At 46.3% G+C, this 15,442-nt stretch overlaps 1 protein-coding gene across 3 annotated transcripts in view; it reads right to left on the reverse strand.

The window, feature by feature from the left end:
- Positions 1-825, reverse strand: part of eml3 (EMAP like 3) — a 59,158-nt gene extending 58,333 nt beyond the window's left edge. For 2 of the 3 annotated variants that reach the window (XM_048619718.1, XM_048619716.1), the window contains exon 1: positions 691-825. In XM_048619718.1, coding sequence (XP_048475675.1) covers positions 691-703 — 13 coding nt within the window. In that variant the 5' untranslated portion in view covers positions 704-825. The remainder of the gene's footprint in view (positions 1-690) is intronic. The other variant, XM_048619717.1, reaches the window with a different exon arrangement.
- Positions 826-15,442: the final 14,617 nt, after the last annotated feature.

Raw genomic sequence — 15,442 nt, forward strand, 5'->3', positions numbered from 1 at the left:
CAGCGCCGCGCTCCATCACCGCTGACCCTCCCACAGCGCCGCGCTCCCTCACCGCTGACCCTCCCACAGCGCCGCGCTCCCCCAGCGCTGACCCTCCGACAGTGTGGCACTCCCTCAGCGCTGACCCTCCGACAGTGTGGCACTCCCTCAGCGCTGACCCTCCGACAGTGCGGCGCTCCCTCAGTGCTAAAGCATTGCTGCTGGTGCCAATGTGAGGATCCCATGTGAAGCAAGTGCAGAACTGGCTGGGTGTTAGCAAGCCGAGCCACTGACAGCTCCGTGTACCGAGAGCCAGCAATGTTCCGGAAAGTGGCTTGGGGAGAAAAGAGGGCGAGTGTCACACTGGAAAGGAAGGAAGCGGCAGCAATTCAGATCGGGGGAGAATGTAATTGACTTCAAGTCAAAGTTGTTTAGACCCGCCTGGGAACATGAATCGCGGCGGCTCCGTGACCTGAAGGAGTGCGCAGTGCACTGAGTCCTGAGGCTGAGGGGGTCCCTAACTCAGGGACGTGAGGCGGACAGGGCAACATGGAACTGTGGGGCTGTGGCTGTGACAGGGTCGGCAGGAGCTGGGGGCACGGAGCCGCCGCCGCCGCCACCTCTCTCTCTCTCTCTCACACTCACACACACACTCTCATTCTCTCATTCTCTCATTCTCTCATTCTCTCTCATTCTCTCTCACTCACTCACCCAGGCTGTCCATAGCGAGCACCGGGATTCCCGTGTCCCTGCAAGGCACTGCTGACTGCCCGTCCTCATTGGCAACTCCGGGGAACAGGAAGATCCCAGTGAAACTTATCAAAAGCACCGTACCGCCGCCCAATCAGCAGCCCGGCCCGTAGCCCATGTGATAGAGACAGACACAAACACCGAGTGAGGGGGGAAAGAGAGAGAGACTGAACTTAGCAAACAAGTGGCTCACTGAGGGATCAGCGCCGACCCTCCTCTCATTCCCTTCTCCTCTTCGTGCCTCCAACCTCCTTCCCCACCCTCCCTATTCCCCACTCCCCTCCCCCACTCATTGCCTTTTTATCCCTGCCCTTTCTATCCCTCCTCACAGCTCCTTACTCCCCAATCCGTCATCCACTGACCCCCTTCCTTCATGCCCCCCGACCTTACTCTCCTCTCCTCACTCACCCATCCTCCCTTCACTTCTGCTCCCCTCACTCACTCCCCCCTTCACTCACCTAACATCCCCTACCCTCATTCTCCTCCCTTCTTTTCCCACCCCCGAAAAGTCTGAAGGCAGATAAATCACTCACACCAGATGAATTTCACCCCAGGGTTCAGAATCAATCTCGTCAGGGATAGCCTCAGAGGACTGGAGAATGGTTAATGCAACACCTCTGTTTAAGAAGGGGAGGAGCACAGAAGACAGGAAATGATAGGCTGGTTAGCTTGGCTTGGATTGTTGATAAGATTTTAGAGTCATAGAATCCCTACAGTGTGGAAACAGGCGCTTCAACCCAACAAGTCCACACCGGCCCTCAGAGCATCCCACCCAGACCCATCCCCCTATAACCCACCTAATGTACACATCCCTGAACACTACAGGCAATTTAGCATGTCCAATCCACCCTAACTTGCACATCTTTGGACTATGGGAGGAAACCCATGCAGACACAGGGAAAACATGCAAACTCCACACAGACAGTCCCCGAAGGCGAAAGTTGAATTGGCTCTGTGAGAAAGCATTGCTAACCATTGTGCCGCCCATTATTGAAGGTGAGATGATGGAGTACTTGGAAATGCATGGTAAAATTGGGCTGAGTCAGCATGCTTACATCAACGGGAGGTCATGCTTGATAGATCTATTAGAATTCTTTGAGGAGGTAACAAGCAAGTTAAACAAAGGAGAGCCAGTGGACGTAGTGTTAGAGATGTACAGTATGTAAACAGACCCTTTGGTTCAACTCATCCATGCTGACCAGATATCCTAAATTAACCTAGTCCTGTTTGACAGCATTTGGCTCATTTCCCTCTAAACCCTTCCTATTCATATACCCATCCAGACGCCTTTCAAAAGTTGTAATTGTGCCAGCCTGTACCACATCTGGCAGCTCATTCCACACACGCACCATCGTCTGCATGAAAATGTTGCTCCTTAGGTCCCTTTTAAATCTTTTCCCTTTCACCTTAAACCTATGCCCCTCTAATTTTGGACTCCCCAACCCTGCAGAAAAGACCTTCGCTGTTCACCATATCCATGCCCCTCATGATTTTATAAACTTCCATAAGATCACCTTAAACTTCTTAAAGGGAGAGGCAGTGGCCTCGTGATATTATTGTTGGATTGTTAACCCAGAGACCCAAATAACATTCTGGGGACCTGGGTTCAAATCCCACCACAGCAGATGGTGGAATTTGAATTCAATAAATTTTTTAGATTAAGAATCTAATGATGACTGTGAATCCATTTTCAATTGTCAGGAAAAATTGATCTGGGTCACTAATGTCCTTTAGAGAAGGAAACTGCCATTCTTACCTGGTCTGGCCTACATGTGACTCCAGACCCACAGCAATGTGGTTGACTCTGGGCAATTAGGGATGGACAATAAATGCTGCCCAGCCAGCAATGCTGTCATCCCATTAATGGATTAAAAAAAAACCCTCAGCCTCCAACACACAGGGAAAATAGCTCCAACCCTAGCAACATCTTTGTAAATCTTTTCTGAACCCTTTCAAGTTTCACAACATCTTTCCTATAGTAGGGAAATCAGAACTGAATGCAATATTCCAAAAGTGGCCTAACCAATGTCCTGTACAGCTGCAACATGACCTCCCATGATCTATTTGGATTTCCAAAAGGCCTTTGACAAAGTGCTACACAGGAGGCTGCTAAATAAGAGCCCATGGTGTTGGGGCAAGGTTTTGAGATGTATGGAGGATTGGCTGACTGGCAGAAAGCAGAGAGTGGGGATAAAGGGGTCTTTTTCAGGATGGCAGCTAGTGACTGGTGGAGTTCTGCAGGGTCAGTGTTGGGATCAAAACTATTCATGTTATACATTAATGATCTGATCAAAGGAACTGATGGCATTGTTGCTATGTTTTTAGATGACACAAAGATAGGTGAAGGGACAGGTAGTGTTGAGGAAGTGGGGAGGCTGCAAAAGGACCTGGACAGACTAGGAGAATGGACAAAGAAGTGGCAGATGGAATACAATGTGGGTAAGTGTGAAGTTATGCATTTTGGTAGGAAGAATACAGGTGTATACTACTTTCTAAATGGGGAAAGGCTCTGAAATCTGAAGTGCAAATGGTCCTAGTTTGGGATTCTCTTAAGGTTAACATACAAGTTCAGTTGGCAGTTGGGAAGGCAAATGCAATGTTGACATTTGTTTCAAGAGGGCTAGAATACAAGAGCAGAGATGGACTGCTGAGGCATATAAGGCTCTGGTCAGACTGCATTTGGAATATTGTGAGGAGTTTGGGACTCATATCTAAGAAAAGATGTGCTGACATTGGAGAAGGTGGCAAGAGGAGGTTTATAAGAATGATCCCGGGTTGAACGGTTTGTCATGCGAGGAGCAGTTTACGACTCTAAGTCTGTACTTGATGGAGTTTAGAAGGGTGAGAGGGGGATCTAATTGAAACTTACAGAATACCAAGAGGCCTGCATAGACTGGACATGGAGAAGAGATAGTAGGAACTGCAGATGCTGGAGAATCTGAGACAACAAGGTGTAGAGCTGGATGAACACAGCAGGCCAAGCAGCATCATAGGAGCAGGAAGGCTGACGTTTCGGGCCTCAACCCTTCTTCAGGGTCTAGGCCGGAAACGTCAGCCTTCCTGCTCCTCTGATGCTGCTTGGCCTGCTGTATTCATCCAGCTCTACGCCTTGTTGTCCTGGACATGGAGAAGATGTTTCCATTAGTAGGAGAGACTAAGACCCAGGGGCACAGCCTCAGAGTGAACGGACCACCTTTTAGAACTGAGATGAGAAGGAATTTCTTCAGCCCGAGGATGGGGAATCTGTGGAACTCGCTGCCACAGAGGGCTGTGGAGGCCAAGTCATTGAGTGTCTTTACTGCAGAGATAGGTTCTTGATTAGTAAAGGAATCAAGGGTTATGGGGAGAAGGTCGAAGAATGGGCTTGGGAAACATATTAACCATGATTGGATGCCATGGAAGACTCAGTAGGCTGAATGACCTAATTCGACCTCCTATATATTATGGTCCTTTGAATCAGCTTGTGGGTGTGAATGATACTAGCAGAAATTTCAGGACATCAGGCAGGGAAGTGGGTGTGTCTTTCTTTCCAATAAAATACTTAAAACCTGAAGAGAGCCAGTTTATTATCTCTCATCAGTTGTTGTAAGCTGTGGCTTTAAGTTGTAACAAGAGACTTTACAGTGAATATACCAGTCGATCTGTGCTTCTTGTGAAGAGGTGAAAGGGACCGGGAGGAGGGAGATTGAAGAACAGTGAACCCTGGCAAACAGAACCATCATCGCAGTGAACCTAGAGGTCAGGGGCCCCAGAACTGCTCTCCAGTTTTTCTTGGCCTTTCAACTGTAACATCAACATTAGTTTTCTGTCAGTGTCCATCTGTATGTGGATCATGGCAGATGGAGCACCATTCTGTCAGAGGGTCATTGCAGATGGAGCACCATTCTGTCAGAGGGTCATTGCAGAGCACGGTGGCTCAGTGGTTAGCACTGCTGCCTCACAGTGCCAGGAACCTGGGTTCGATTCCAGCCTCGGGTGACTGTCTGTGGAGTTTGCACATTCTCCCCGTGTCTGTGTGGAGTTTGCACATTCTCCCTGTGTTTGTGTGGGTTTCCTCCAGGTGCTCTGGTTTCCTCCCACAGTCCAAAGATGTGCAGGTTAGGTGGATTGGCCATGATAAATTGCCCGTGGTGTTCAGGATGTGTAGATTAGGTGGGTTATAGGGGGTTGGGTCTGGGTGGGATGCTCTGTGGGTCAGTTTGGACTTGTTGGGCCGAAGGGCCTGTTTCCACACTGCAGGGATTCTATTCTGTCAGAGGTTCAGTGCTGACGGAGTGGGCACTGTCAGAGGGTCAGTGCTGAGGGAGCGGGCACTGTCGGAGGTGTATTTGTGTGTGTAACATGAGTTTATAAAAGGTTTAATTAGGTGAGCTATACAACAATGGTTCATAATTGTGTATGTGTAACTAGAATGTATTGATTCTTGTTCAGTCCAGAAACCTGGTATATGCTTTTTGTCATCAAAAGAGACAGAAATTGTGTAACTCTGTTCACTTTTTTACAATATTGAACTGTTCTTATGAATCTGGGAATAATGGGACTTGACTTGCCCTGCACTTCCCAGTGAGATTTCATTAGCTCACAGCAGGTTTCATTAATAAACAACTCAACAGCTTCTTGTTTATCATCCTTATCCTCTCACATATGCAAACTTAGACTTTGCACTCTTTAAAATCCAAACTTGCACACATCCATTCACAAACACTCAATTAGAGCAAAAGAGATGAACAGCTTTTCAGGAATTTGAAGTTTGTGGACTAAGAGTCCAAACCACAAAGGGAAATGAGGTGACTTTCTCAAAATTCCTCTGAGTTTTCTTTCACAGTGATCTTGCATCATTGTTGACCGTGGTGATCCTTGATTCAGGGGCTGGTCAGTTGGAACTAGGTCTTGGTTTGAGTTACACAGTGTGGAGCTGGAAGAACACAGCAGGCCAGGCAGCATCAGAGCAGCAGGAAAGCTGACGTTTCGGATTGGGACTCTTCTTCAGGTCCCAACCCGAAACATTAGCTTTCCTGCCCCTCAGATGCTGCCTGGCCTGCTGTGTTCCTCCAGCTCCACCCTGTGTTATCTCTGACTCCGGCATCTGCAGTTCTTACTATCTCTTAGCTTGAGTTAGTTTTTTTACCTCCTGCTTTGCAGAGTCTTTGAATGTTGTTTCTTTTCCAATCTCAGATGGAGATTGAGGGAGAGACAGGGAGAGGGAGATCTGACTTGCTTGCAGGCTTCTGGAAATTCCAGCTACTCTCTCCATTCTGTGACACCGCTGCCAGTCTACACCAATCGACATACTCCCGTTGGACAGTTTCTTCCATTTTCAGCCCAAAGGCAAATGATGCCAGATAGTCTCTCGTAAATGTCAAAATCCAGTTTCAGCGAAAGTTATGTGCTCTTGTGGAATCATTGCACATCTTTGCTTTGAATAATAAAAATAGATTGGTAATCCAAATTAAAAACCGAAACAACTGCAGATGCTGTAAATCAGGAACAAAAACAGAAGTTGCTGGAAAAGCTCAGCAGGTCTCACAGCACCTGCAAAGAAAAAAAATCAGAGTTAGCTGCCCTCTTGAACTGCTGCAGTCCGTGTGCTGTGGGTTGATCCACAATGCCCTTAGGGAGAGAATTCTAGGATTTTGATGTATTTAAATCAGGATGGTAAGGGGCTCGGTGGGAACCTTGGAGGGGGTGGTGTTCCCATGTATCTGCTGCCCTTGTCTTTTAGATAGAAGTTGTCATGGGTTTGGAAGATGCTGAATAAGGATCTTTGGTGAATCTCGGCAGAGCATCTTGTATACTGTAGCAGCAGTGTCTACTGAGTGTCGGTGGTGGAGGGAGTGAAAGTTTGTGGATGTGGTGCTAATCAAGCGGGATGGATGGTGTCAAGTTTCTTGAGTGCTGTTGGAGCTGCCCCCATACAGGCAAATGATTCAATTTTATTGGTTCACCTCATACAATTGAAAGGCCCCGGTGATTCTTTTAATGCTTTATTAATGGGACAGGAGATGTGGGTCCTATACATTCCCCAGGGTCTCAATTTCCTGCTCAATCCTGTCTGCCTAATGGATTAAAATGGTGAATGTACCAAAATGCAATTTGGATAGATGTCTTGGGCTATGATTTTTTTTTAAGAGTCCCTAAAGTGTGGAAACAGGCCCTTCAGCCCAACAAGTCCACACCAACCCTCAGAGCATCCCACCCAGACCCATCCCCCTATAACCCACCTAATCTACACATCCCTGCACTCTATGGGCAATTTCCCATGGCCAATCCACCTAACCTGCACATCTTTGGACTGTGGGAGGAAACCGGAGCACCCAGAGGAAACTCATGCAGACACAGGGAGAATGTGTAAACTCCACACAGACAGTCGCCTGAGGGTGGAATCAAACCCTGGTGCCTGGTGCTGTAACGCAGCAGTGCTAACCACTGAACCACCGTGCCGACCCAAAAGTGAAACAAGAAACCTGGGCTCGTCTGGGAGTTGAACCCAGGACCTCTCACACGTCACCACTGTACAGTATCCTAAGCGAGAATCATACTCTGAGCCCAATGAGCCATACCCATGTTCCTTTTTGACTTTTTGTTTTGAATGTCTGTTTTTAAAAGTTCAATTCATGTTCCCAGCTGATGGATTAAAAAGAAACAATACTTTACCTAAAATCCATGTGATGTCCCTTACCTAATGTTACTGTCTGAGTTAGGATTATGAGGGGTGAAATGATACCATTTCTTGTCCCATGCCTCCATTGGTCACACTAAAAAAGGAAGTGTTGACAATTATATACATACTTAGTGACAAATAAAGAACTGCAAACCTTTCTCAATTTTGGTGTAAAGATTATTAACAAGGTTTATATTGCATCAATATTTATATAGGAACAGGAGTAAGCCATGCAGCTCCTGAGCTTGTTCCACCATGCACATGTACAGGACCCCAGCCTGGGGTAAAAATATAAAATTCTAAACAAGTCCCAAATGTTGGACTGTAGCCAAAGTAATTTTGCATACAGGCTGTTGGTACTGGGATGCCTTCCTGGATCAGTTGGGATTGGCAGAATTCTGTTTCTGCAGACAGTAGTGTAGATTTGGAATTCTCCTTTAGGAACCGACCATTTGTGAGGATGCGGTTTTCCAGTGAGTTTTCAACTTTGATGAGAGGCATTTCAGGGAAAGAGAGGGAAGCAAGAAAGGTGTTGCTCCTGAGGCAAGTTATCTCAAAAAGTGTGAGAGAGGAGTTTCCAGAGCCATACACCAGCACTTAAACAAATGGCAGAGAGGAGATCCCTGGGACAATCAACAGCACCTAACTGAGAAAAAGTGACGAGGACCCTGTGCTTCTGAAACAGTGCAAAAGAAAGTAAAGACAGCTGGTTCATAAAAAGCAGGATTTATTCTGTCTCTCTTTCAATTGGCCAAGTGATTTCAATCAGATGTTACTACAGCTGAAGAGTATATTTCAGAAATATGCTTTTAAAAGATTAAAAAATCCAAATGAAGTACTGACACAGATTAGAGGTGAGCATGCAGGCACTGTATTGCAGCTGTAGTATGTGGGAGCTGGTGGATGCTGGTACAATCCACATCTGCAACTAGTGTCGGCTGTTCAAAGAACTTTTGCTCACAGTTGATGAGCTGGAGTCCAAGCTGCAGACACTGAGACACTTGAGGCAGGTGAACCGTTATCTGGACATTGTGTTTCAGCAGGCAATCACAGCCCTTAGATTAATTCCAGAAAATCTGTTCCAGGGACAGGGCTGGGTGGGTGTGACTGTGGGTGAGGCAGGTATGGGGATCTAGAATTTAGCTTTGCAGGAGTCTCAGTTAGTGCCTGCATCCAATAGGTACAATATTTTTGCTCCAAGTGTGGAAAGGGTACAGACTGAAGGGAGGATGAGCAAACTGGTCGCAGCATCATAGTTGAGAGTATATTTCAAGTGGGGGAGAAAGAGAAATAATTTGGTAATGGGAAACAGATTGTTAGGGGGTAGTTGCTGTTCCCTGCAGCAATGGGTCCCGAGGACTCTGTTACCTAATTTATGTCAAGATTCTGGGCATCTCTCTGAGCTGGAGAAGAACTTGGAGTGGGAGGGGAAGGATCCAGTAGTTGTGGATCACATAGGTAACAGCAACATAGATAGGATTAGGAAATGTTCAACTAAGGAATATGAGCAGTTCAGGGCTAAATTAAAAAGCAGAACTACAAAGATGATAATCTCAGGATTATATGAGCCACATGCGAATTGGTGTACAGTAAATAAAACTTGTGAGGTAACTGTCTGGCTCAAAGGTTAGTAATGGGAGAAATGGATTCCAACTCATTGGGCAGAGGCACCAGTACTGGGGAAGGAAAGAGCTGTTTCATTGGGGCGAGGTTCATCTGAGTCATTCTGGGACTAGTGCCCTAGTGAATTGTATAACTAGGCTTGTAGATAGGGCTTTAAACTAATTAGTGTTGGGGAGGGCTCAATCAAAAGGAAGTTTTTAAAAATGGAAAAGAGATGCCTTTAGAGAGAGGTGAGCATCAAAGGGGATACAGTACTACTTGTCCCTCTAACTCCATTTTGATTTAGCCCCTTCTGTCTCTTCTGACCACTCCCCTTCATTTTTGATGGTGTGTATTGCCTATAATGGGAAACTTGTAAGATTCTGAGGGGGTAGATGTTGAGAAGATGTTTCTCCTCTTGAGGAATCATGAACTGGGGGACACAGTTACAGAATGAGGGCACACTCATTTGAAATGGAGATGTGAGGGAATATTGTCTTCAAGGGTAGTGACTGTGTAGAATTCTCTAGCCCAGAGAGCTGTGGAGGCAACATCACTGAAAGTATTTAAACAGGAGGCAGATAGATTTTTGAAATATCGAGGAATTGAGGGCAATGTTGAGGCCTGGGGCAGATCTGCTCGTGGTTTTACAGATTGATGGGACAGATTGGAATGGTTCCAGTGTCCTGTGACTGAGTGACTCGAATCAGGCAGCTTAGGTGCTTTGCTAAGGTGACGTTTTCCCTTCCTGCTGACCGTCGACTTTGCAAAGTGTTCTTTCCAATGAGCCCAAGACCTAGCTTTAACATGTAGTCAATAACAGTCAGAAGAAATATTTCAGAAATGTGACACCTCACTGGGGGAGTATGCTGGAAATTGAGTCAGAGTCATCACAAAGTTAATGATTTTATGAAGTGCACAAAGTTCCCCGATTTACTCACTTTTCAGACCCAAATTGGCAGAAAGCATGTTTCTGTACTGAATAAGAATCATTATTAACACAATAATTAGACTCTAGCCCCAGGTATACAGTTATAAACCATCAGCATTTAACACCACTAATTAAAACTCTACTCCCTTGTAAAGCCCTCTTACACACAAACAGCCAGACAAACAGACTGGGGAAAGTAGGTCATGGACAGAGGGGAGGCTTTGGAAAAGATAATACAGTCTTTGTTTCCAGGTTCTGTTGTTTACATGACCTTTATGACTCTTCTGCTGGCCAGCATGTTGCTTCAGTCATCTTTCCTCAGATGCTTCCACTGGTGGCTAGTTCACTTGTTAAAAAAAAACTTTAACTTATCAGTTAAAAGTCACAGATTATAACAACAGTTGAAGAAAAGACAAGCTGGTTTTCTTCAGGTATCCAGTAAGTTTTGACTGCAGAGAACAGAGAGACAGCTCCCAAGCTGGCAAACACATCTCTCTCTCTCTCAGAAAACGTTTTCCTGGCTCCAAACAGTTCAGTTACCTGAGAACCAATCACATGGTTATTGACAGGCAGAAAGGACGCTATCCCTGATACTGGTCACCAGTCCATAGACCAATTGTTGCCAGCAAAAGCTGCACCTGTACAGCCCTTCAGCTCCAAATCTCCTGCAACTCAAACACCAATTTCCACTTGTTCAAGCAATTGTTTACATGATGTCTGCAATGGGTGTCAGGCTATTTGTTTTTCAAAAATGCAAGCATACTTTAAACCACTGGCTTTAAGACAGCTCTTTTTCATTTCAGTCCTCAAGCAAAAAAAGACACATAAAAAGAAGTGGTCCTTAAAGAAAGCACACTTTAATGTCATTTCAAAAAAAAAGGCCATTCTCATGTAGCCATGTGTGGGATCTTGCTGTGCTCCTCTGCTTCCTACGCTATGACAGTGACTAGATTTCAGGAAGTGACCTGGTTGGCAGTGTGGAGTTTTGGTGGTGCTTTGGGTATAGTCTGGAGCCACACTGTACCCAGAACAGCAGCACAATGATGAAAGTTAGCATTGAAAATACAGTCGAAAGAGATATTGCCATTCACTGCCTGATTGATGTGGAATCACATCAACCACAGATTCCTGAATCCACTGGGAGTGGCAGAAAGATGATCCAACACACCCAAAGGGAGAATGCTGTGAGAGTTGCGGGAAGGTAGAGGAGTGGGTGGATTCTGATTAAGGTACTGACATACATGAGAAGAATCTTGTGGCACATCAGTTGGAGTGGATTCACACGGCATGGGCCCAAACAACATTTCCAGCAATGCCACTGAAGATCTGTGCTCCAGAACTTGCCACTCTCCTAACTAAGCTCCTTCAGTACAATTACAACACTGACATCTACCTGGCAAAGTGGAAAATTTCCCAGGTATGTGCTGTACACAAGCAGGACAAATCCAATCTGACCAATTACTGTCCCATCAGTCTACTCTCGATCATCAGTAGTGATGGAGGATGTCATCAACAGTGCTATCAAACATGGACAAAAGAGCTGAATTCCAGAGGTGAGGTGAGAGTGACAGCCCTTGACATCAGGGATGCATTCGACTGAGTATGGCATCAAGGAGCCCTAGGAAAAATGGCATCAATGGGTATCGGGGCAAACTCTCCGGTGGTTGGAGTCATACCTGACAAATAGGAAAATGGTTGTGGTTGTTGGAGGCCAGTCATCTCAGCTCCAGGACATCTCTGCAGGAGTTCCTGAGGCCCAACCATCTTTAGTTATAATCATAGAGTTATACAGCATAGAAACAGACACTTCAGTTCAACCAGTCATTGTCGACCATAATCACAAACTAAGCTAGTCCCATCTGCCTGTGCTTGGCCCATTATCCCTCCAAACATTTCTCATTCATGTACTTATCTAAATGGTCTTTTAAACGTTGTAACTGTACGTGCATCCACCACTTCCTTTGGAAGTCTATTCCATACACAAACCACTCTCTGTGTAAAAAAATTTCCCTACATGTCTTTTTTAAATTATTTTCTTCTCACCTTATAAACATACCCCCTTGAAATCTGCAACCCTAGGGAAAAGACATCTGCCATTCACCTTACCTACATTCCTCATGATTTTATAAACCTCTGTAAGGTCACCCCTCAACCTCCTACACTCCAGTGAAAAAAGTCCCAGCCTATCCAGCCTCTCCCTATAACTCAAACCCTCCATTCCCAGCAACATCCTGGTAATATTTTTCTGAATCCTCTCCAGCTTAATTATATCCTTCCTATAACAGGGCGACCAGAACTGGACACAGTGCTCCAGAAGAGGCCTCACCAATGTCTTGTAAAACCTCAATGTGACGCCCCAACGCCTATACTCAAAGGTCAGAGCAATGAAAGCAAGCGTGCTAAATGTCTTCTTAACTACCCTGTCTACATGTGATGCACACTTCAAAGGATTATATACTTGATCCCCTAGGTCTCTGTTCTACAACACTGTGCAAGGCCCTACTTTTAATTATATAAGTCCTGCCATTGTTTCTTTTACCAAAATGCAATACCTCACATCTTATCCAAATTAAACTCCATCTACCACTCCTCAGCCCATTGACCCAATTGATCAAGATCTCTTTGTAATCTTAGATAAGCTTCTTCACTGTCCACTATTTTGGTGTTATCTGCAAGCTACTAACCATGCTTTCTATATTCTCACTGAAATCATTTATATAAATGACAAACAATAGTGGACCCAGCACCCATCCCTGTGGAACACTGCTGTTAACAAATGTCCAGTCTGAGAAACAACCCTCTACTGTCACTCACTGTCTCCTGGCGTTAAGCCAATTTTGTATCCAATTGGCAAGTTCACCCTGAATCCCGTGTGATTTCACTTCACTAATTAGTCTACCTTGCGGAACCTTGTCAAAGGCTTTACTAAAGTCCAAGTCTACTTGTCCTCATCAATCTCCCTGGTGGCTCAGTGGTTAACACTGCTGCTTTACAGTACAGGGACCCTGGTTCAATCCCAGCCTCAGGTGGATGTCTGTGTGGAGTTTGCACATTTTCATTGTGCCTGCGTGGGTTTCCTCTGGGTACTCCAGTTTCCTCCCACAGTCCAAAGATGTGCAGGTTAGGGTGGATTGGCCATGTTAAATTGTCCCATAGTGTCCAGGGATGTGCTGGCTGAGTGGGTTAGCCATGGGAAATACAGGGTTACAGGGATAGGGTATGGGGGAGATGTCTGGGTGAGGATGCTCTTCGGAGGGTTGGTGTGGACTTGATGGGCTGAATGGCCTGCTTCCATAATGTAGAGATTCTATAATTCACAACTCTTTGGATACTGAAACAGGCTGTGTCTAAATTCAGCAAGACCTGGGCAATATCCAGGTTTGGACTGACAACTGGCAAGTAACATTTGCAACACGCAAGTGCCAAGCAATAACCATCTCCAACAAGAGACAATCTAACCACTGCCGCTTGACATTTAATGGCATTACCATCACTGAATCCCCTACTATCAACATCCTGGGGGTTACTGTTGACCAGAAACTCAATTGGATTCATCACATAAACACAGTGGCTAGAAGAGCAGGTCAGAAGCTAGGAATATTGTGGTGAGTAACTCACCTCCTGACTCCCCCCAAAGCCTGTCCCACCATCTACAAGGCACAAGTCAGGAGTGGGATGGAATACTCCCCACTTGCCCCTGGATGGGGGCAGCTCCAACAACACTCAAGAAGCTCGACACCATCCAGGACAAAGCAGCCCCCGCTCGATTGGCACCACATCCACAAACATCCCACTGCCCCCCACCTCCCCCCCAATCCACTGACACTCAGTAACAGCAGTGTGTACCGTCTACATGGTGCCCTGCAGAAATTCACCAAAGATCCTCAGGCAGCACCTTCCAAACCCACAACCCACTTCCATCCAGAAGGACAAGGGCAGCAGATACAGGGAACACCATCCTCTGAAAACTACCCCCCGAGCCATTCTCCATCCTGACTTGGAAAGATTTCGCTGTTTCTTCAGTGTTGCTGGGTCAAAATCCTGGAATTCCCTTCCTAACAGCATTATGGGTCTTCCTGCAGCGGTTCAAGAAGGCAGCTCACCATCACCTTCTCAAGGGCAACATGGGATGGGCAATAAATATTCCAGCCTAGCACATTTTGTAAATAAAAAAAAACTCTGCCTGTCAAATGCTCCAAATTAAAGGTCCCTCTACACTGTTCCTATTAACCATTCCCACGATAGAGCCAGCTCATTGTTAGATACAGAGTAAAGCTGCCTCTACACTGTTCCCCCATCAAATACTCCCAGGACAGGAGCAACACAGGCTTAGACACAGAGTCACAGAATGCCTCATACTGGTTAGTTCAGTATTTGAGAATTCTAGGGGGTTGAGTGATTTGAGGAGTTGAGACTTCCAGCCCATCAGCTAGGGCAAGGGAGCAGTGACTGGGATTATGGTCACAGAATCATAGAATCCCTACAGTATGAAAGCAGACCATTCAGCTCATTGAGTCCACACCAACCCTGCGACGAGCATTCCACCCAGACCCAACCCCCTACCTTATCCCTGCATTTCCCATGGCTAACCCACTGAACCTGCACACCGCTGGACTGTGGGAAAAACTGGAGCACCCAGAAGAAACCCATGCAGATACAGGGACAATATGCAAACTCCACCAAGGCAGTTGCCTGAGGCTGGATTGAACGCTGGTTCCTGACATTCTGAGGCAGCAATGCTAACCACTGAGCCACTGTGCCGCCCAAGGAACGAAACTGAAGATTATTGTTTTGATCCAGTTTGTCCAGTCTTGCTATAATTAACTCTGATTTCCTGCAGCAGTGAATAACGTCAGTCTGTGCTAAAACTGCTGACTGCCTTTTCCTGAATTGGCGGACTGGATTGGCCACACAGACGAGCTGTGCCAGTCAGATGACACCCTACGATGTTCTCTAATCCCTATCAGCAGATGTGATGTACCACAGAGAGTGAATCAATCAGAAACAGCCCAGCCTTCAATCAGGACCACAAAGTCTATGTGCCACCGTCAGAGCTTCAAAACGCAGACAGAACAAAACACAACTGCAGTTAAAACACAATGCCTAGTCATCAGGGGGTGACAACAGAACGAACTGTTGTCCTCAAACCCTTCAGGGAGTGACTGAACTTCTCTCTCTCTGACTCTCCCACTGAAATAAAGATGGTGCATTTGATTCCCACACCAGACTGGTCATCTCTTCATAATGCCTGCCTCTCACGAGGAAGCGCTCAGCAAGCCCTGCATAGTCGGAAGGCTAAACATAGAGGATGCGCGACACTATCAGTGCTGAGGGAGCTCTGCACTGTCAGAGGGTCAGCGCTGAGGGAGAGCCGCACTGTAGGAGGGTCAGTGCTGAGGGAGCGCCCCACTGTCAGAGGGTGAGTGCTGAGGGAGTGGGCACTATCAGAGGGTCAGTACTGAGGGAGCGCCCCACTGTCGGAGGGTCAGTGCTGAGGGAGTGGGCACTGTCAGAGGGTC

The sequence above is a fragment of the Rhincodon typus genome, chromosome 43, assembly GCF_021869965.1.
Source record: "Rhincodon typus isolate 14 chromosome 43, sRhiTyp1.1, whole genome shotgun sequence".
NCBI lineage: Eukaryota > Metazoa > Chordata > Chondrichthyes > Orectolobiformes > Rhincodontidae > Rhincodon > Rhincodon typus.